This window comes from Emydura macquarii, unplaced genomic scaffold (genome assembly GCF_026122565.2).
Source record: "Emydura macquarii macquarii isolate MOO-44397 ecotype Brisbane River unplaced genomic scaffold, CSIRO-AGI_Emac_v2 contig_3114, whole genome shotgun sequence".
NCBI lineage: Eukaryota > Metazoa > Chordata > Testudines > Chelidae > Emydura > Emydura macquarii.
In genome coordinates this window covers 1,607,479-1,630,946 of record NW_027133251.1, presented here as the reverse complement: position 1 = coordinate 1,630,946, position 23,468 = coordinate 1,607,479, and the positions used below count along the sequence as shown (strand labels likewise).

At 45.5% G+C, this 23,468-nt stretch overlaps 1 protein-coding gene across 1 annotated transcript in view; it reads left to right on the top strand.

Annotated features, from left to right (window-relative positions):
• Positions 1-23,468, top strand: part of DNAI1 (dynein axonemal intermediate chain 1) — a 245,842-nt gene that overhangs the window by 103,347 nt on the left and 119,027 nt on the right. The window contains exons 14-16 of the mRNA XM_067530888.1: positions 8,852-8,941; positions 15,373-15,460; positions 22,627-22,706. Of these exons, the coding sequence (XP_067386989.1) occupies positions 8,852-8,941; positions 15,373-15,460; positions 22,627-22,706 (258 nt within the window). The remainder of the gene's footprint in view (positions 1-8,851; positions 8,942-15,372; positions 15,461-22,626; positions 22,707-23,468) is intronic.

Here is a 23,468-nt window from a genome sequence, read left to right as displayed (position 1 = left end):
TCACAAACCAGAATATCCAAATCCCAGCAGGTAGAAAACAAACTAGAAGTGGAGTCTGCCTCAACTCGCTCTATTTATAGCGGATCCACGGCTTCCCTTAGATAAATCAAAGTCTCACAAGCGTAAGGGCTGCATGGGCCTTGCACATGCTCTTTGCAGAGGGGTGGATGTCACCCACTCAAGAACACCCTGATGCTCTCCATTCAATTTAGTGCCACTGCCCTGTGTGTCAGTCCCCATATCACTGGCCTGAAATCTACGTTCTTTGTCAGAGAGGGAACACTTTCATTTCCATCAGGAATGTATGTGCTGCATATGAATATACCTGTACTGTGGGGCTGATTCTCCTCGTGCTTCTGTGGGTCTTACACCACCATTACTTGGTTTCAGTGGAGTTACTCCTGGCGTGCAAGAGAGGACGGCCAGTCCCTGCGACTCTCAGGAGGATGCAGTCAGTGAAGAATGCACCGGTGCTACCAGTGAGCGAGAAGTGTTCTTTGAAGGAATGTTCTTCTCAGACTGACTGTGACAATGGCATTTACTCCGCTCTGTGTCCTCAGGATAACCCCCTGGAACAATCTCAGTACTGGTGTCCTCTTTTCAGCTCCCCAACTTGGCCATGGCTGAGATCACATAGGGATTTCTGTGCTACCTCTCTTGCTGGTTGGTGAAAGGAGCTTGCAAGAGCTGCGGAGAAGCAAAGAGCAGAAAGGCCTGTAGCAGAACCTTTGAGCTGCCTGATGCTACTGAAATCAGAGGAGGCATTTGTAACTCAGTGTCTGTACGAGGGGCTGCCATCTTGCACCAGCTGAGCTAGAGAACGGAGAAAACACTGGTTGCCTCTACACAAGAATAAAGCCATCAAAGAGATCCATGCCCAGCCACCGAACAACTGACATCTCAATAACAGAGCCGCTGACAGATCTCTCATTCTGGGCGTCTGTGGTCCCCATTCATTCTCAGCTCCTGCTCCTGGTCTCTTCCTCCATAGTGTAGTGCTGGTACGTCAGGCTATCAAAGCAGCATGCTGGAAATGTCTCCCGCCTGGCTCCCTGCTTTGCAGGTTGCACTCCTGGCATGCTGCCCAACCACCTTTGATCTTATCGCCTGGCCTTACAGCTGCTTAAAGCATAAATCCGCCAAACCAAAGAAATTCAGAGGTGAAGGCCGACCCCATGTCCTTATTTCATCCTCCATATTGCTTAGGTATTGCACAGCCCTGAGAGGGCAGTCGGCTCTGACTTCAGCCTATTGAATTCCACATAGTCATCCAATTTTACCACCTTATTCCAGGCCTGCGGCTGGATGCCCACTGCCCATCTTCACCACTCCAAAGACCAGATGCTCTCCTGTCCACTTACCAAACCCACGAGCTCTACTGGCCCTTTTGATCTGGGATGTTTATTAAAAGGAAAGCCATGGATGCAAAGGGCATTGGTTAGGGACAAGACATGTGAGTGAGTTCCTAAACATATGTTAGATAGCTTTGGACCTAGAGGAGGGTATTTAACCTACCAGACAAATGAAGGAAACACAAGTTGCCTGGGAAGTAATGGGACCTTTGGTTGTTCATATATTTGTCAAGAAGCAGAGAAGACAGATAAGTAAATCCTGGAGTCTAAAGCTTTTTCTCCCTAAAGCAAACACAGTGTAAAGAGACATTTAAATATTATTGGTCAACGCAGGGGAAGAGGCATTCACAGCAGACGGTACTATTTAATGATTTCTAAGATGGTGGCATGTTTATTTTATAAATGGACTGAGCTGAACCCTCTGTCATGTCTCATAATTTTACAGTAAACTATCAGTGTATGCTTCGATAAACAACAGCAGCGCATCCGATAACTCTGCTCCGCCAATCTGTTCTTTCATCTACGGATTAATGTCACAGCTGAAACATTTGCATTTAAAAGGCTGTCTAGATTTGCACTGTAGGAATGTTTTTCCATTGCATATATTTTTGGAGTTTTTATATAAATTGGATTAATTATTTATATATGTATTGCTCCATCAGTCTCCATTCAGAATCATCAGACCTATTTACTGTACAAAGAAGTCTATTGAAGTCTAGTCTAGTGAGTGAACAAAGCAGTCACAGGGTGGTTGCACATGATAGGAGGCAATTCATGTGAGGTGAAACTGAAATTGAAATTGGATAGAACATTCCTTTCTGAAGCTAGGAAACGATTTTCTGAGGTCCAAAGGTGGGGACAAGCAACAAGGTAGCCTGAAAATATTAGACTTCCATTTATGGGACATTTGAGAACAGATTCAAGTCAGTTTTATTTGCAGAGGTTTCCTGGCTAATACCTTACATTTTGTCTGAAAGCTTTTGTTCATACTGCATGTACGGTGACTTGATAGGATTTCTACCTCCACATCCTGCATGTAGTAGTGGGAATGATACTATAAGTAATGATGTGACCCCAGCCATATCTCTGAGACCTAATGAAACAGTGTTACCTAATATTGTGGGATTATAAATCTTCAAGAAACCATCACAACATTTTAAAGTCCTTGCTTAGGTCCCGAGTCAAAACGAGGCATCTGGTCTCATCACAGCCTTTGCCTTACTCCAAACTCACCTTGTAATGTATCTCTCAAATGTCTGATTGAGAGGAGTGTGTCTCCTTTCAGCCCTAAAGTTAACCTAGATCTGGCGCCCCCTCACTTCTATTGCTGACACTTACTTACCGCAGAAATAAAAGACTCATGAAGCTGAGCACATAGAGAAGAGTTATTGATATTATAGGAAGGAATCGCACAGCATTTTACATTTCGTTCATGAATAATCTTTGTGTTCCTCAGGGTGGGTCTGTCATGAATTGTCCCATGTTTAGGGCCTTGGCAGGTCAAGAGGCATGCCACACAGCCTGTTGTGATTGCAAGATTCTGCTAAAGAGGCTCATGTCTGTAGTAAGGGGTGTTCTCCTCAGAGACTGAGGGGCAATGGCAGAACTGTAGAGGGGATGGGGGAGGGAAGGGGAAGTACCTGCAAAGGATTGAAGTCAGACTTATACCAGGGGCAAATTCGGGAGTTATGTTTTACTGAAGTTAGCGGCAGACATCCTTAAGTGTAACAAACGCTAAACTTACTCACCATTTCTTGTAAAGGGCCACTGTCAGGATGATAGGGATTTTCATACCTGATCAAACAAGTGATCCACCCAGTCTGGTATCCTGTCTCCAGTAACAGCTGCTTCAGAAGAAGGTGCTAGTGTCCTTGTAATAGATTAGAGAATAATGTTTTTATAGGGGAAGTGACTTGCTAAGCCTAAAATTGGTGAGGATAAAGGTTTATACCCTTTATTTTCCTTTTACCCCACTTAATGTAACTTTTGATATTCTCATTCAATATTAAATATTCAATCCTTTTGGAATTCTGGTAAGCTCTTGCCTCAACTACATCTTGTGGCAATGAGTTCCACAGACTTTTTATGCATTGCACAAAAATAGTCAGGCACATTAAAAAGAAAAAACAAACAAGTTTCCTTGCTTATGTTACTAATAACATCTTAGTCCATTAAAATTAAAACAAAGTCATGGAGCCATTTCTACTGGAAGGTTTTATGTAAACTTTATTTTTACTAAACCTGAATTAGGCAGCAAATTTGAACCCATTTTTAAAATAAAGGTAAAACATACAAAAATGAACCCCAAAATCATTTTAAAGGGTGAAGGATTTGGAGAGGTCACAGTACAAATTTCTCCATTTCTTCTCTCTGCCCCAAGCCAGACATTGTTTTTCTTAAGAATTACTTTAAAATATGTATATCAGTTTACATAAATAAGAAAAAAGGCAATAAATCCTTGGTGAAATTTGTGTCAAAAGTATGTGTTTTTACAGTGTCTAGCAGAGCAGAGTGAGGGTCTGTCTGGTCCATAACTAGCGCTCCCAGGTGCTACCATAATGCAAATTATAGTGGTTTTTATCTCGGGAGGCAATTTTTTTGCATTTGGTAGCAAAGAATTTTGCGGATGCTTCAGATGTGGTTCTTCTATGTTATCTATTATAAGTGAACTTTTGTGTGTATTATCATGCTGCCAAAATACTGGATCGTTATCACATGCTTAGATAAGGAATTAACTTCTCAAACATATCTTGTGCACTACTAAGATGATTGCCATGACACATGCAGCAAGGATGCAGCTAATGAAAGGAAGTTGATCTCATGCTCACAAAACTTGGGTAAAAGAGGGAACAGACAGGCAATTCTTTCTGAGCATCATGAAGGCTGTCAATTAAATTGGCAAAAAGTCGTGGTATTTAGGTAGCAGCAACACCTCCTCCCCCTGCCAAAAGTTGTTAAGATGTTGGAGGGATTGATTTATGAAGAGCTACATGCCAAATTCTGCTTTTCAAAATTCTGACTAGCTACAGTGGGAGGTGCTGGTGCTCATCTGAGGACAGAATTTGGCCATTGATATGCATACTTTGGCCCAACAGGATTCAAAGTGTGCAAACAGCAGGGCAGGTGAGATATATAGCAAATAATTTTGTATCGTCTGCAGGATAGGGGCAAGTGGTTACAGCTTGGAATAATGGAAGGAAATTAATCTGCTGGTCAGCTCAGATTGGATTTATGTACAGTGCACAAATGACTAGGGCTGCATCTGGAGACTCTCTGAAATGTCAGCTAATGCATAGTGTGGCTTCTCACTTATTCAGGCTACGTCTACACTTAAAACACCACAGCAGCACTGCAGCTGTGCCTCTGTAACGCTTCACTGTAGACACTCATTACAGCCACGGCAGGGGTTCTCCTGTCACTGTAGTTAATCCATCTCCCCGAGAGGCAATAGTTAGGTTGATGGGAGAATTCTTGCATTGAACTAATGCTGTCTAAACTGGGGCTTAGGGTGATTTAACTGCATAAAGCCAACATCGCTGGGTCGACCTAACTTTTCAGTGTAGCCAGCTTGTCTACACAGAGACACGCAGAGAAATCAACCTGAAAGCTGTGAATGTAAAAAGGATTCATTAAACCCCTATGTGGGTGCTCTTTTTCAGAATTCAAGTGGCCTGAGTTTGGTTTAACAAATCCACTCTAAATGTTGATTCAGGTTAACTTTTCTGAGCAGCCCCATGTAGACAAGTCGTTAATGGCGCTTCTTGTAAGGAGCACATTACATTTATGCACTGTGATCAGCACTTTCCTTCAAATACAAATTCCAGTTGGTTTTCATCTATAAATCCTAAATGTTTTTTGTCTTGGGAAACCATTTCTCTCCCAATGTGGTCCTGCACCGAATGAGGCCCTTGAGCTAACTGTCCCCTTGTTTAGACAGCTGTACTTTGGTGGCAAGTATTTTCTATGAGACAATCTCGAAGCAGGATTTTGCTTCCCCTATTGGAATCGGAGTCAATTGGGCTTCTCTGTTGGGCTTATCTAGTTTCCTTGTCCTAGGAGGAGATGGGTTCAAGAGGATGTATATGAGTTAAGGGGGGAGATGACCTCAATGGGTTGGACAAGTGAAGAAGAGCTTGTTATATGATGATAAACTAAAGTTTAGGGCTCCAGTTTCAAAAGCAGCCTTTAATATGGGGTACCTCCATTTTTGGGTGCCCAGCTTTAGACACATAGGGCCTGATTTTCCAAGGCTGTCAGCAACCAGCTTCCCTTGCCATCGCCTTGCTAATTCAGAAAACAGAGCAGCTGTTCGAATAGATGGGGCATCCACTCTGGAGAGCATGACAGAGACTGGGTAGTACATACTCTCAGTCACACTTTCTAGAACAGCGTTGAAAATGGATCTGGCTCATCTTCCTTAGCAGCTAAACCATTTTCAGCATCAGATGAAGGGGTTTAAAGGAGTATCCAGAGCTGACAACCATTGTCATCAATGGGTGCTGTTCTAAGCAGATGGATCTGAAATGGATGCTCTCAGAAATGTTTATCCTTTTAAAACAATGCTGTCAGTACACACCAGTGAAAGGAAGTGACTCTAACATAATTAGCACTTTTATTTTTGTGTATCATATTGTGCAATTCCATTTACTGAAGATAGCACAGAGCAGTGCTGGCACATACTGTCTTTGACCTGTAATAGTTGCTGCTCATACGATAGCCCCTCTGATCCAAGAGACATATGCTACTCAGTTTTCAATCACATCTCATGGCCATATAGGGAGTATATAAAAATATGCTCAAATAGATTTCCTCAACTTTCATTTTTAGTTCCTCAGAGCCATGTGTTCTAGGGAAGAGACCTTTTCACTAGAGGATTAATTTCTCTTCAGTGAATCTCGTGTTTAGTTTTCATGCTCTATAGGGCTTCATAATACAAAAACTTCTTTTTATAGGATCAACACTTTTTTCTCCAGGGGAGCAACACCAAAACACCAAGTATCCATAATTGCAATACTGAGAATACAGCTTCCTTTTTGGGACTAGATGCCACAGGAATAGATTGTCGTAGATGGAGTATTTGGTGTGCACTGTGATAATCAGATTAATTTTTAATGCGTGATGTTTAGAAAAATACATCACTGTAGTACTCGGACAGAGACAAGTACACCACTAAAATCATAGGATCAGTCTTTGTAAGTTATTGTGCCCGTGCTCTGCTGATAGATGCCCAAAGAACTGTAAGTGGGCAGATATTGTGACAGGTCATCCTTTACTCTTCAGTCTTATTGAATTTCAGGATCAGAAAATTGGATCAATCTTGGTGCTTTTGGTCTTACTGAAATGTCTCTTATAAATCACAAAACATTTATCCTTGTTCTAATCTCTGTCACTGAGCAGTCACATTCAAAAGGCAAATCTCCTTATGAGGCAGATAAATGCTCTGAAGTAGTAGAGAGAATTTTCCTTTTGACGGGTGAAATTTCCCTAGCACAAGGCCTAGGCACCACTTACGCCCCTTGTGTTTGGCCCTTTGCCCAGGGCTGAATCTCATATCCTGAGTATAAATGTTCCAAGAGACAACACCCAGGCCCCATCCTGTTCTCACTGAAATCTGTTGCAGTGCTCCTATGGACTTCAACGAGAGCTGCAGCCAGCCTATAAACAGTGTTTTATTTATACGGTGGCCTCTGAATCCTCCTGCTTTGAAAGATGTCTTGATTTTTAAATGTATATCTTTATTTGAACTTAATGCTTACAAAGGAGCCCAGATTGACGGCTTCAGGCACTGAAGTTCTCCCATCCAAGTACAGGTAGAGAAAGGGCAATAGAACAAGGTTCTCACATGCTCCACCATTGTGGCCAAATCCTGATCTACAGTGACCACCTCTAGCAGAGGAAGGAGGTGTAGGTCTCCTTGGAAGGTGGGGGGGGAAGGAAGAAGGTGGCGGTCCCTCATTACTGTTAACCCATTGTTAGGACACTCTCCTAGGACATAGAATAGCCAGCGTTCAAGTCCCCCCTCCACCTGATAACTTCTCAATATTGAGCCACAGTGGAACAGCTTCAACAGGAGACGTTGAGGGAGCCCCAGCAGAATATCCATAGCCCAGTGATTAGAGCACATGCCCGAGATGTGGCGCATCCCTGGTCAAATCCCTGCTCCCCTCAGCTGTCAAGGGACCCTGATTGACAGCTGTAGGTACTGATGTCCTTCCAGACAGGTAGAGCAAGGAATAGCTCCAGATAAATCAGCAGTGGAGTTTGTGCAATCTGGGACATTTGGATAGAGATCAGGGGCTGGTGAGTCTGCCAAACCCTGGGCTACGAGTTATGAAAGAGCTCCTCCCCATCAGCTGTTTTCTGTGAGCTCCCATGCAGGACCCAGTCTGGTAAGCTTGTTCAGAGCACGCCTACCGGACCAGGCCCTGCAGGTGAGCTGGGCGGATGAATACTTATGTTCCCCCAGTCTCTGCATCACTCTGTGCTTTAGGTGCCCAGATGCCTGGCGTGGGGCTGCAGTGTGCATGCAGAGAGGCGGAAACGTAGGCGCCTGCAGAACCTCTACCGTAAAAATTTAGATGCCAAAGGAGTTTAGGCACCTGGGGGCAGCTGAGTGGGGATTTTGTGGCAACTGATTCTGGGATTTAGGCACCAAAAGTCACAATTAGATGACTAACTCCTTTTGTAAATCTAACCCTGTAATTTTTCCACGGGTTTATTTAATTGTGGTAGTTCCAAAATGTGCTGCTGGTAGGTACTGTAGAGATGTAGACAGCACAGGCCGGATCCTGATGAGCTTATAAGCAAAGCTCCTGATTATTCAAGCAGCAATAAAACACCAAAGCTTTCTTACAGATCCCTTAGGTCCCAGTCCTGCAGTTTGAGCTGTACAGGTCTTCCTGTGCCCCACTGACTTCAGATGGATTCTGTGGGGGTGTAAAAGGTTGCCCACATGGAGTCCCATTGAAATCAGCAGAGCCTTACGTGAGTGCAGGGCTCTGTTTGCATGGATTGGATCACAGGGCCAGGGCCATATTCTGCAATACTCTGCAGGGTAGGAGAGTGACAGAGGTTTTCAGTGTGTAGGAGAACCTCTGCTGTCTCACTTTTGTGGCAAGTTTGATTTGAAATGCAGAAAGGAACTGGATGACTTGAAACTTCCTCCAGTATCACAGCTGGCAAGAACTAGTCACAAGAATGAGAGAGAGAGGGGCTAAGAAGGTTGAGATACTGTACAATGTTGGCTGCTCATAAAACTGTCTAGGAAAAACAGGTAAGTGTGAATAGGGCCAAAGTCCACAGCATCAAGCTCCCATTAACCTTTTCTACCCCTGGACATCTGCAGGAGGGGGCATCAGTGGGAGTAGTGCTAAATGTGAACGGCTCCAGCTAAAAGGAGACTCATTCATTTGAAACCTCTGTCTTCCCAAGTGCTCTGTAGTTATCCCCCGCTGAGTGCTTCTGTGCCAACTATGAGTGGTGTGTTTGGTTTTTTTTAGGTCAAGTGGCAGAAAGATGACCTGGACAATAATTTGAACTTCTTCTCCATCTCTTCAGATGGGCGGATTGTATCATGGACTTTAGTTAAGGTAAATGTTATGTTGTGTTATTTTCTCCCTGGCCAAATTGAATCTAGTTATTTGTAAAGTTCAACAGTGCACTTGATATATTATTACTTATAATAATGCGAGAGACAAGGTGGGTAAGGTCATATCTTTTATTGGGCCAACTTCTGCTGGGAAAACGCAGACCTGAAGAAGAGCTCTGTGTAGGTCCAAAACTTGTCTCTCTCACCAACAGAAGTTGGTCCAAGGAAAGATATTACCTTCTCCACATTGTCTCTTTCATATGCTGGACCAACAGGGCCACATCAATACTGCAAATAACAGTGTTGTAATAATGAGTTAGGGCATAAAAAGAAAAGGTTGTTAATGCTCAACAGTGCAATAGTTCAAATGTGAACCTTTAACTTCTTGTTGGGTTTTAGAGTTAAACCACTTGAAGTGAACAGGGACAGTCCACAGTTCTCTGAGAGCCAAACCCTTGGTCCTGCATTCATGGGTTCTCAGGGGAGGGGATATCTTCCAGAAGGTTGCTTTGAAGCTGCAGGAGTCCAGTGTGATTCTTTGCACAGAATATCCACCATTAATGAGAGGGCTGACTGTAGAATGTACCTCTTTCCGTTTTTCCCTTCACTACAAAAAATCAGCCTTCTAGGAAATAATCAGCTAAAGAGATCAGATTTGTAAAATCCAGGAAGTGAGAGAGAAGGCTTCAACTCTCGCGGCAACTCAACTAGCTTTTCCTTTTGACGGTGCAGCTTAGGAAAAGAGATTTGGCAGTTTGTCCCAAAATCTCCATATCCCTTCTCTTCTTGCTGGCACAAAATAAAAAAGACTTGCTTGAGGATTTAGTGTCTTTTATTTCATAAGCAATTGAATAACCTTAAGATACATTGAAGCTTAAAGTTCTAGAGCTATATTCTCAGGGAAGCAAATACATTTCTTTATAAGGAGTTCTTCTGTTGGCATAGGTAATCCACCACCCTGAGAGGCAGAATCTAGATCGACAGAAGAATTCCATTTTGGGGCAGCCTATCTGCCTCATCTCTCTCATATTGATGGAGTTGGGCACAGGGATAGCACGGTCAGGTAGAAACAGACAAAATCACTCTGGCAAACTTCATGGAACGTCAGAACATGAGTTTCCTGAGGGTGTTCCCCATACACCTCGCCTGTCTCTGGAATACTGAGCCACTAGGCGGTTCCGCTTTGTCCCTAGACACGTTATGCAGAAGGTCTACACTTAGATCAGTGGGTTTCACTAGCCTGGACCTTATCATTCTCTACCTAAATCAATAGTTGTGGGAATGACAGCAAAGAATTGATTGGCTGGTTGTTGCAGTCTGGTCATGTGATTAAGGTTCAGAACTAAGAGTAGGAGGCCCTGAGTTCAATTCCCAGCTCTGACACAGACTTCCTATGTGACTTTGGACCAAATTATTTAAGTGCTCTGAGCCTCGTCTGTAAAATGAGGGAAACATTTGAGGCTTACTTCACTAATGCTTGTGACATGCCCTTTGATTATTAAATTAACATACTATTATTGCTAGGTATTCTTGGAATGGTATTGGACAGAGATTGGAATTTCTGAATGGCTTATGCTATAAACAGCTCCAGAAACATATCGTCAGGTACTATGGGTCTCAAACCCAATCCACGGGGTGCTTAGGAGCCACTAAATTACAGCCTGCCACCCCATGACCAACTAACTAATAACCACCAGAACTAGAAGCTCAACTCCACCCAAGAACTCCAGTCCTGGGATCTGATTGGCAGAGCTCTGAGGGTCCTGACTGATTTCCTGCTTCTATTTAAAGCAAGCACAGGAACAGGAAGTTGTCCATGCAACTAGGTTCCCTTAGGACTGTTTCTCTTGTGCTACATGCTCCTACTGCCTGACTCTGATATCTTGGTAACTTGATACTGCCTGACTCTCAGTCTGCCCTCTGACCCGTCTTGGACTGTGATCTCCTAGTATCTGACCCAGCCTATCTCCAGACTCCTGCTCCAACCACTAGGTTAGACCATCCACATCCTGGTCATGACAGTTTGCGTGGACCACATAAGTCACAGGAGTGAGCCCGGAGCTGGTCATGGTAGAATTGACTTGGCTAACCTTCAGGAGCACTGGACACACTTGAGTCCACCGCTTTCAGGTGGACAACCAAATCCTGCAGGCCCAGGTCATCCAGTTGACCTCGCATACCTAGCTATTGCAGGAACAAATCAGACAGCTGAAAAAGCCGCACTCCAGACATGGCTCGCACAACCCTGTTACACGATGCATCTTTCAGAACAGCTTATGGTAATCACCAGCAATTCCAGGGTTTTATAAACCAGTGCTGCCTCTTGTTGATGATCCCATCCTCAGTTCTACATTACTGATTGTTGAAAGTGAGCCTAGTTATCCACCTGCTGTCAGAGGATGCATTAGACTGGGCCTCCCTCCCCCTTCGAGGCATGCAACAGCCCGGCTCTGGGAGCCAAGCCCTGTCAGTGCTATTTGACCACCTTCCAAACCCAGTATGGCAACTGTGATTTCGTAATGCCCTTTGGACTGACCAGTGCCTTGGCCACCTTCCAACATTTTATAAATGATGTGTTCTGAGACATATTGGACCTGTGCATAGTAGTTGACCTAGATGACATATTGGTCTTCTCTGACTATGCAGAACATGATACCACTCATGTCTAAATGGTGCTGGAATGCTTATGGCAGCCTGGCTTTTATGTCAAGCTCAAGAAGTGTGCTTTCAGTTAAGCTCCTTGGAGTTCTTTTGGCTTTGTCTTATCCCCAGAATGGATCCAGATGGACCTGTGCAAGTTCCAGGCTGTCCAGGATTGGCTGATTCCTCATTCTATATGTGACCTGCAATGCTTCCTGAGGCTCACCAATTTTTATCGAGGAATTAGCCCAAATTTTTCAAAACAAATTAAGTTCCTCACTACTCTTCTTTGGAAAAATGCCCAGTTCCATTGGTCTCACAACACCCAGCATGCATTCAAACAGTTGAAAATTGCCTCACTACTGCACCCATACTGGGTGATCCAAATGTCATGCAAGCCTTCATAGTAGAAGCAGACATCTCCAGCGTGGCGATTGGGCTGTGCTCTCCAAATGCCTTGGTCCTGAACAAGTATTATACTTGTGCACTGAAGCTCACCCCAACATAGCTAAACTACCAAATACTGGCTAAGGAACTCCTGGTGATAAAAAATGCCTTTGCAGAATTGTGTCACTGCCTTGAAGGAGCTTGCCATCCGGTGCAGGTATTTACTGATCATAACAATACAGAGTACCTCCATGGGGCAAAGGCCTTAAACCAACGGCAGCTTCAGTGGGACCTATTTTTCTCACAATTTGATTTTTTTCTTCACATATGACCCCAAAAACCAATAATGGCAAGATTGATGCCCTGTCTTGAAGATAAGGTACCAGCCAGGGACCAGGCCTCATTCTCATATCCTGTAACTTTCTCAGCGTAGTTCTTCACCAGGATATATTCATACTGATATGCTCTGCCTCTGCTGAACAAGTCATTATCCACAAGCAACTGCATAAGTCCTGGGACAGGATCAGATATGTAAGGGACGGCATCTATGTTTCCCTGGGACTCAAGAGAGTTTTGCAGTCCTGCAACTATGCCATGACTTTCCTGAAGGAGAACACTTGCAGCACTTTAAGACTGAATGATTAATATCTTGCTGGTTTTGGTGGCCTCGATGCACCCCACGATACAGTCATTCATTGCCTCCTGTGATATTTGTGCCTGTGCTAAAACACCATAGCACAAGCCCTGTGGTCTCCTCCAGCCCTTGCACACCCCATCTCAACCCTGTACAGCTATCACTGTAGCCCTTATTGTAGAATTAACAGAATCCAACAAATTTACAGCAATTTTGACAGTAGTGGACCATTTTACTAAAACAGCCCATTTCATCCCCTGCACAGGCCTTCCATCTGCTGAAGAGACAGCCCAGTTATAGATTAGCCATCTAGTCCACCTCCACGGCTTTCCAGAATGCACCACCTCTGATTGAGAGTGTCAATTCATGGCCCGGTTCTGGTACAAGGCCTGTGCCTGCTGGGGGTCCGCACATTTCTTTCCTCTGCTTACATCTACACTGGAATAAAAGAACTGCAGCGCAGCCAGAGCTGGCCTTGGTCAGCTGACTTAGGCTTGTGCAGCTCGGATGGCAGGGCTAACATTTTCTGTGTAGACCTTTAGGCTCAGGCTGGAGCTTGGGCTCTGGGACCCTCCCCCTTTGTGGGGTCCCAGAGTCCGGATTCCGGCCTGAGCTCCAACATCTACATGGCAATTTTACAGCCCTGCAGCCTGAGCTCCGTGAGCCGGAGTCAGCTGGACTGTGCAGTGGACAGACCAGAAGCAGTTCTTTTACCAAATTTCTGCTAAAAACCTGCCTACATCACCTCTTCAGACCCTCTCTAAGGCAACATGACAACCCGAATCAGGAACTGGGATTGTTCAAAGAGGAGTGCAGAGATGTATAGACTAGAGAGAAGAGATTGCCAACTGCCAGGCTATGCCCAGGCTGTATCTTCAGGGTCAGTGCAGCACTGGTTGCAACTCCTTCCTTGGCAGTGATTGCTGGGATGCTACTGGGGACATTGGTTCTGGTTCCATCAACCCGAGCACCCCTGACATTCCATGCTGTAGTGCAGAGGTTTGCATCTCTGTCTTGTTACCGAGGAAGTAGATGGTACTGGAAGATCTCCAGGTTTTAGAAGAGCTGGAGTCCCCCGTACTTTCGGTTGTGCTAAACGTTCCTCCATTCCGCATGCCCAGTGTCTCCTCGGCACTAACTGCTGCTCCTACACCCCAGCCCAGGACGTCTGCCTCAGCAGTCCCACCTTTCGGGGTGGAATTCTCTTAATCTCATTAGACTCGCAGCACAGTGGGGTGCGATCTCCTACTTATCTACCTAGGGACCCTTCTGAAGTTTGTGGGTCAGAAAGGGAATTTAGGGTCTCATGCCCAAACCTGCACACCATAGGCATTATGAGGGTGGTCATCTGATGGGAACACGAGTATACTCAGGACACAGGCATGGCTCCAATAGACACTGCTGACTATGATCTCAAACACATGTGGTGCATGGCACATGGACAGTATGTCTCAGAGAACTCCAGCTACTATACAGAGAAGTAACTCTTAGGTCCTGTAAGGAGCCCGACTTACAAGTAGGGCGGTATCACCTCTGGAGTTCCTGAGACAAATTTAGAAGTGATCCAAAAGGGTGGAGGGCCCTAGGGGTTCAGTGTTTCGAAAGTTAGGGAAATGGCCCAGGAAACAAATGTTCCTAGTGTCTTTTCTCACCTTTTCTACAGCAAAATTTTCCTGGAATGATTGTGTTAAACAGAATTTCCTTATCTCCCTGCATTCTGTTTTGGGCTTAGTGTGGCTCTGACAGGGACCAGACACCCTGTGCTGAGAGGTTACATTTTGATGCTCCAGTGTATTTCCTTGTATTTCCCCATCTATCTGTCTGTCTGTCTGTCTCTGTTACACCCCAATTGTAAGCTCTGTAGGGTAGGGACTGTCTTTTTGTTCTGTGTTTGTACAGTGCATAACACAATGAGGTCCTGGCTTGTGACTAGGCCTCCTAGACGCTACCATAATACGAACAATAATATATGTAGCATTTATTTCTGAGGGGGAAACACCTACCTGTGTCTTGCTGACACTTGATTCTCAAACGGTGAATGTTAAGCTGCATGTTACCTCAATGGGCAATTCTAAAGAACAGGCAAGGTGCTAATTCATAGGCTTTAACAATCACAGCATTAAAATAGCATTGTGCAAACATGGGCCCAAATTCTACTCTCCGTTACACTGGTGTGACGCAAAGCAGAAGCTGATCTTGCCAAGTAAATATTATTATTATTTATTATTATCCTCATGTTACTGATGGAGAAACTGAAGCAGACTTTAATAACTAGATAGACCGAGGCCTTCATTTCCTAAACCTTCTGCTCGTGCTGAGTGTCTCTCTTTTTACTCTTGGGGAGGGTGGTGCCCATCCTAACATGGACCTGATTTGAAGAGACACTGAAGTCAACAAGAGCTCCAAGTGACTTGGATTTCTGCAGAAAATCAGGCCACTTAATTAGGTGCGTAAATGATAGAGTTGTCTCGCCCAAGTTTGAAAATTTGGACCAAGAAAGAAGGGTGTGTGCACAGGGGTGACCTTCTGTGACAAATACCCAGGACATGCCAGTACATCCTATGAGTGTTAGAGGCTCTGTTTCTGGGGAAGTGAAGCAAAGCTCTCATTAAGGAAAACACAGCTTTAGCAAACTGCCAATTGCTGGCACGAATCGAAAAATAATTTTATGTTCAGCTTTTTAAAATTCTTCAAGAAAACGTGCCATTTCCAAGCAATGCCAGTCTCTGTATTGTCACCGGTTATTAATCTGAAGTCTCCTCTGCCTGCAGAATGAGCTGGTTCATTCAGATGTCATCAAGCTGTCAGTAGATGGAACAACGATGGAAGGACCCGAGGGACTGCAGCTGCACACAATTGGTATGAGCCCAAGTTTTCAGCATCCTGATAATTAGTGACACCAAACCTCTCATTAAAGCAGAGAGCTCACCCGGGGTGAGGTGACGGGGAGAGAGACTCTTAAAGACAGTGTGATCTTCTTACCTGTTAGCTGATCTAAGGCCATGTCTACCCTCCCATCAACACAATAAAGCCACCTCCATGAGCGGTGGTTGCTACGTCGGTGGAAGAAGCTCTCCTGCTCACATAATGCTGTGCACACTGCCACTTGTGCTGATGAAACTTATGTCACTCAGGGGTGTGTTGTTTTCAGAATTCTGAGCGACGAACGTGTTGCCAGCACAAGTGGCAGTGTAAACATGGCCTAAATGCAGAGTCTTTCCGGAGATGATGGGTGCTAATCTGGGAAAAGGTTTGACTCTCAGGCTATGTCTTTACTGCAGGTGACGGTGTGATCATAGGGCTGGTATGCCCACATGAGCTTCAATCTAGCTAGCTCGTGAGAACATAAGAGTTGCTGTACTGGCTCAGGCCTGTGGTCCATCCTGCCCAGTGTCCTGTCTTCTGACAGTGGCCCGTATCAGAGCTTCAGGTGGATGTGACATTCCCTCCTTTAATCTGGACTGGTGTGTGTAACTGTGTCACCTCAGTTCCTCTCTCCTGGGCCCCAACTTACTCTCCTTTGCTGTGTGGACCACCCACTCTTGGGTCAGCCCACACCCAGCCTCCTGCAAGTAATCGGTTCCTGACCTAGTGAAGGAGCGCTTTTGGCCAGCCACTCATAGGACTGACCCCAGCAAACACCCCCAATCCCAGATGCAACCCTAGGAGCTGCCATCTTACAGGGTTCAGTGCTCTGTACTGTATCTTGCAAGCTCATTTGTCCGTCAATTTATCAAAGACATTGATATGCTCTAGCTCTGTCACTCTAAGAGAAGTCTCTACACACACTCAATCCACATGCACTGTTTTAGATAAAACAAATACAAGTTTATTGACTATACAGCAAGGTTTTAAGTGATTATAAGATTAATATGAATCAAGGATTGGACCACAATTAACTAAAAGGTAACTCGCATCCTAAACTAAACTTAATATTCCAGTAACTTTTCAGTCTGTGAGGTTAGCTTACCCACAGCTGGCCGCAATGCCTCGTGCAACTAGATCCCCACACCGCCCTGTGGACAGGTATCAGTGTCCTCGATGTTGCTGTGTAGATGGATTCCAAGGGAGAGCTCCCGAGAGAAAGACGCCTCTCTCTTTTAACAAGTTTCCTCGACACCCCCTGGGGTCAGGTGATCAGCCATGCCAGCAATGGGCATGATTTCCTCACTTGAATCAAATGAGCATTGTCTTATCTGGTGCTCAGGCCAATCCATTGTTCTTATATGTGTGCCTCTGCGGGGCGTGTACTCTCAGCTTTGTGCTTGTCTGCATCTATTCAAGGCATGTGAGACACACATTTGGGGCTAGGACACAGCAGAGTTTCGTATCTGTACGTATGTGTGACATTGCAGGAAACATGCTACCAGAGCAGCAATGTTCAGTGTGCCAGGAGCGTGCCAGAAACACCGTACACGGCACCCTTTGCATTAAACAATACACAGTTACACTGGAAGGGTGAACATGGATGATACACAAATTACATTATAAGGGTGTACGTGGGGTACAGTGTGTCACGGTGGAGGGTTCAGAACAGGGCAATTTTAGAGGGATCCTCTCCTATCTTCCACTCCTGGCTTCTGGCAGTCAGAGGTTTAGGGTTGCCCTGAGCATGGGGTTGCATCTCTTACCAACTTGATTAATTGCCATTGATGGATCTATCCTCCATGAACGTATCTAGTTCTTTTTTGAACCCTGATATGATTTTGGGCTTCACAACCTCCCATGGCAATGAGTTCCAGAGGTTAATTATGTGTTGTGTGAAAAAGTACTTCCTCTTGTTTGTATAAAGCTATTAATTTAATCAGGTGACATCTTGTTTCTGTATTGTGGGAAGCAGTAAATAACACTTCTCTATTCACTTTTTCCACGCCGTTCTTGATTTTATAGATGTCCATCATATCCCTCTTTCTCAAAGATGAACAGTCCTAATCATTTTGTTCTCTCTTTATATGAAAGTAATTTAATACCCTTGATCACCTTTGTTGCCCTTCTTTGAACCTTTTCCAGTTCTACTGTATCCTTTTTGAGTTGGGGTGATCAAAACTGGACACAAAATATTCAAGGTGTAGGCGCACAAGGGTTTATATAGTGGCATTATGATATTTTCTGTCTTATTATCTATCACTTTCCTAATAGTTTCTTACATTCTATTAGCTTTTTTGACTTCTTCTGTGCATTGAACTACGGTTTTCAGAGAACTATCTTTGGCAACTCCAAGATCTCTTTCTTGAGTGGTAACAGCTAATTTAGAACCCTTCATTACATATGTATAGTTGGGATTATGTTTTCCAATGTGCATTACTTTGCATTTATCAACACTGAATTTCATCTGCCATTTTGTTGCCCAGTCACCCTAGTTTTGTGAGATTCCTTTGTAACTCTTTACAATCAGGTAGGGACATAATGATCTTGAGTAATTTTGTATCATCTGCAGACTTTGCCACTTCACTGTTCAACCTCTGTTCCAGATCATTAAAGAATATGTTAAACAGTACAGGTCTCAGTACATCCATGTTTACCTCTCTCCATTGTGAAAACTGACCATTTATTCCTACCCTTTGTTTACTGTCTTTTAGTTATTGATCCATGAGAGGACCTTCCCTCTTATACCATGACTACTTTGAGCCTTCCGTGAGGAACCTTGTCAAAGGCTTTCTGAAAATCCAAGTGCACCATATCCACTGGGTCACCCTTGTCCCCATGTTTGTTGACCACCTGAAACGCATGATTTCCCTTTACAAAATCCAAATTGTGTTTACCCATGTGTCTGATAATTCTGTTCTTTACCATAGTTTCTACCAATTTGCCTGGTACTGAAGTAGTCTCAGCCTATAATTGCCAGGATTGCCTCTGGAGCCCTTTTTAAAAATTAGTGTTACATTAGCTACCTTCCAGTCATCTGGTGCAGAGGCTGATTTCAGTGACAGGTTACAAACTGTAGCCAGTAGTTCTGCAATTTCATATTTGAGCTCCCCCAGGCTAGCTGCTTGAGAACTTACCCAGGGTCCCAGGCAAGCTTGTGCAGCCCATGTTGCTGTGACTTCACTGCTCTTGGTACCTGAGCCATCTAGATTAGAGCTAGCCTGGGTATACCTACATGTGCCACAGCCACATCTCCGATTGCAGACCTAGCTGAGGTTGTTTCTGTCTTGATGTAGCTAGTCGAGATCAGCAATGTTACCTACCTCCCCCTCACCTAAGGTTAACCTCAACTAGCTACAATGATGTAAAAACTACCAGTTCCTTGTCTCCATTAAAACTTCACAGCAAGAGAACTAAGCTGGGTTAGCTGTCTTGCTCTAAAAACATCCCTATTTTTGTCAGAGAAGACGTAACCTTACACAGTTTGCAGAAGGAAATTCCCTCTGCATTTAAGAAGGTTTCAGAATTAGCAATTTGTAGAGGGCGTAATAGGTTTGTGAGTGGGAATTACTTTGATACATGCTGCTGGTGAGTCAGAGTATCAGATATCCAAGGTAAACCAGTGTGTTATGATGTTCCATGGTGCTTTTATATTATCAGGTGTTAACATTACCAGGAAACAGATTGTCAAAAACTTCCACTAAATATTATGGGCAAGGCTGGCAGCCAAGTTATAAGCTTACGAAAAATTGCAGTTTGCATATGTTGAGTAGAGACTTACTAGAGTTTAGCAGCTAAAATCCCTAAAAATTCTGTCCGCCCTGAGTGTGCCTGAGCCTCTCACAGCTCCACTGTGTGACCAGACAGTTCATGCTCCGTTCTGCAGAGCAACGGACGGTGCGCCGTTCAAGAGCTAGAGGAGCAAAGCCAGACTTTCCCTGTAATGGCTGCTCAATGCAGACATGTGGCTAGGGAATCTGAACTGAGGGGAGGGAGCCTGTTTCTCTCCTGTCCTCTCAGTAACCCACCTACTGGGCCCAGGCAGAATGGAGGAGGAAGCTATCTGATTCATGTGCAGAGAGGACAAGAACCAGAGCTAAGTGTTGTGGGGAGGGCGGGGGGGGGGGGAATAGACTGGGACAAGGATCCTAGGACTGGAGGCTGGCAGGGGGCAGAGACTGGGATTGGGATCAAGGGGGTGGAGAGAGAGATCCAATGGGTGATGGGAACAGAAAGTGGAATTGCATGAGGAGCCAGAGAGAGCGACTGAGACTGGCAAGGCAAGGCAAGGCAAGGAGACTGGTGGAACTGGTGGGGTGGTGGAAGGAGACGGGGGCAGGGCAGACAGATCTAACGAGAACTGGGATTGGCTGGGACACGGAGCTGAGACAGGCAAGGATACTGAGATTGGATGAGAAGCAGGAGTGCCAGAACCTTAGTAGAAGTGTGTGTGTGGGGGGGCCCATGAGGTCCTGCTCCTCTCCGTGGCCCCACCCACTGCACATCCTTCTCCCCCTGAGGCCCCGCCCCTTTCTGTGACCCCACCCCTAATCTTCCTCTTTCCCCCCGAGGTCAGAGACAGGCAGTGGTAAGAGCTGCCCAGGGAGCCCGGGCCACGGTGGGGATCTCCGGATTCTCCAGTTACTCTGGGCGGGGGACTTGGGTGCCCAAGAGCAGCCCCTGGCCCATGTTGCCGCCCCTGGGGCACATTGCCCAGGGCAGGTGGAGGATCTGGGGCTCCCCACAGCAGCCTGGGCTCACGGGGTGGCTCTTATCACTGCCTGGCTCTGGCTACCAGCCAGGCCAGGGGGCGGGGCCTCGGGGGAAGAGGAGGAGCAGCGGGTGGGGCCCACCTCAGCACCCCACCTCAGCACCCCACCTCAGCGGGAAGAGGCTGGCGGTGCTGCCTCCTGCCACTCCGTGTTCACCTGAGGCTACTAAGGCCATGTTAAAAAGTGGGTGGGCATGGCCCCTTCCTCTCCCCGGTTCTGGCGTCCACAATGAGAAGCCCAGGAAGGGAGATTGGGGCTGGAAATCAGACAGATGGGGGAATGTGCATGATGGGGGGAGAAATAGCTCTGGGAGTGAGGGAGGGAACTGGGACTAGCTGTGCAAGGAGACTTGGGGTGGGGACTAGGAAGGGCTGGAGTCCAGGAGGCCGGGAATGGGATATGGGGGCACTGGGCATGTGGAGGGAGGAGACTTCTGTTTGGGCAAAGGGACTGGGAGAAGACATTTAAGGAGTGGAGACTGGGACTCGCGAAGTGAAGAGAACGGAACTGGGATAAGGGGCCAGTGGTGGGTAGAGAGACAGAACAGGGACAGATTGCATGGGGTGGGGTAGTAAAGTCTGTGCCCCCTAGAGCAGCAGTTCTCACTCGGGGTGCCACGAGCAATTTCAGGGGGGGCGCGGGTCCCCATGACCGAAGCCTGGAGTCCCAGCACCCTCCACAGGGCTAAAGCCTGGAGCTGCGGGGCTGAAACCCCGAGTCCCGGTACCGCACGGGGCTGAAGCCACAATCCTCTTTTCAACAAAGGACACATCTTTGGGTCCAGAGCTATCAAGGCGGGGCTGGAGAGAGAGGAACTTATTGTCTTCCTTTTCTTTAAGGCCATCCTGGTGAAGGATCTGTTCTTGAAATAGTGCAGGTCGGTTACATTTAGGTTCTGATATCATGCCCATCGCCCTGCTATCTGAGTGCCTTCCAGAGTTAAAAATAAACCAGGAGACTAGTATGTGTCATGTAAGCGTTCCTTTCCATTCGCCTCCAAGCAGGAGAAGTCAGATGTGTGTGGTCTTTTTTTTTAAAGACACTTGTTAAATTAATACACTGTGTGTTTCTAAGGAAGAAAGCAAAGTCCTAGTGAGTTCTTCACTGGGATCAGAAAGTGCCAAGGTTTGTGGTTCTAAATTCCTCCAGGAATGAAATCCACAGCCTTGAACCAGACTCTGAAAAACCCCCTTGTCTTTAATACACACCAGTTTTACCTCTGACCTGGATGGTTTATTGTTATTGTCAAGGGCAGCAGACGTTGCAGAAGTGATCAGGTCTTTTGGGGCACCAGCACCCACACCATGTAGAGTCTTGAAATAACTGAGATTTCAGAGTTGATGAGATATTCTGCAGGAACATAGTGGAGGCCGGGGACAAGATATTTTTAATATACTGTGCTGCTGAGGAGGGGAGAAGCCGCCATCTAATGCTGCTCTGGAATACCTAGAAGCATCTTTGAAATTGTACAGGGAAGAGAAGGCTCAGTTTGGGCTACAGGCTGAAATCTTAGAGAAGATGTGGAAGCATTTTCAAAAAAAGGCCTGACCTATACTTGCTGTGTGAGAGACTTGAATTGTGTGGCTGGAGTTTGACCCCAAAGAAAGAGAGAGAATGAGTCCTAGTTAGCGACCAGTAGAAATATGCTGGAGTAAACGTGTGCATTTACGGCACTGGAGCCAACCTTAGAAACCGTTGCCTTTGTAGTTCATCTGGCAGGCATTTCTGATTAAGTTTTTGTGTCTGCCCTTCTGCTTTTCAACTGCAGTGTTTGAAGAGAGGTCTCTGTTTTCTGTTGCATGTGATTGATGTTGAACAGTTAGCATTGTTACATTCTGTATAGAAAGCCCTCTTGGGGAGCTGCTCAGCATTGTGAACATGAACCTATTCTTTCAGTGTCTGTATATAGGAACGAGAGCCTAACATTATGCACCTGTTATTTTGACTCAGTGAGTGACTTACGCAATGTGCTGGTGCTCTGCATCCCCAAAGACCATGAGTTCAAATCCCTTCATTGGTTGACTTCTATGACCAGCTTACAAGGCAGTATAACCTAGTGGCTAGTGCACAGGACAGGGACTCAGGAGACCTGGGTTCTGCCTGTGACCTTTGCCAACTCACTTTCCATCTTTGCCTCTGTTTCTCCTCCCCCCCTTTGTCTGGTTGGATTGCAAATTCTGTGAGGCAAGAACTATCTCTCACTATGTATTTATACAGCACATATGGCAACAGGGCCCCAATTTCAATGGGGGGGTCTCTAAGTAATAGTGCAATATGAAAAATTAATTTTTCAAAACCTTCATTGATGGAATTTGTGCACTAACCAGGAAACGGACGCTTGATATCATAGCCATCTTCCTGACAGCTGTCTCTCTCTCTTTCAAATAGGTTGTGGAACTTCCTTTGATTTTCACAAGAAGATAGATTATTTGTTTCTCGTTGGCACTGAAGAAGGGAAAATCTACAAGGTAAAAACCATTTCAGCGAAACCTGTTTTACTTCACATCACTGCTATCTATTTTATGGTTGTCTTCTTTAGTCATTTTCCCAGAATACACAATAAAATGCAACTCCAGGCTCCAGTCCTTCGATTAGATCCCCGGAGGTGGACTCCAGTGCCCATGGGAAGCCCCGGTGGGTCACTGCAATGTGCCTGAACACGGCCAATCGCAGCTGGGGCCTATAAGAATCTATATAGACTGGAATCTTGTAGAAAGGTTTTTGTACAAACTGCATCCCAGAATGCTGAATGCAGGCACAGAGCTAAATGAGATTGGAGTGAGAGAAATTAAGAGGCATACCACCTCTGCCCCCGAGTCCCTGCCCCCATGACTATGGAGAAATGGCAGGTCTAATTTAATCTATTTTTTTTTTTAAATAATGGAAGTCTCCAGCCCTCTTTTTTGTATAGAGCCTTGAAAATATAAACAATATCTACTGTTAGTTTGAGAGGGAACTTTGTTCCCTGTCCACCTCCTGAGACATGCAGAGTTCTCCTCAGCTGGCTTTTGGGGTCTATGACAATTATAGCCACAGAGCCTTCAGTTGGGTGAGGACCTCTAGCTAGTATCTGGCTTGTAGGGCAGAGCTACCAGAACACGGCTGATGGGGCCATGGCCACTGCAAGCTGCTTCGCAGCCCCCTGCCTGCAGCAGAGACGAGTCCTCTGCTGAGCTGTTGGATATTCTGATGTGCTTCTCCTTCACTCTCCTGTTGAAGTTGCTCCACTC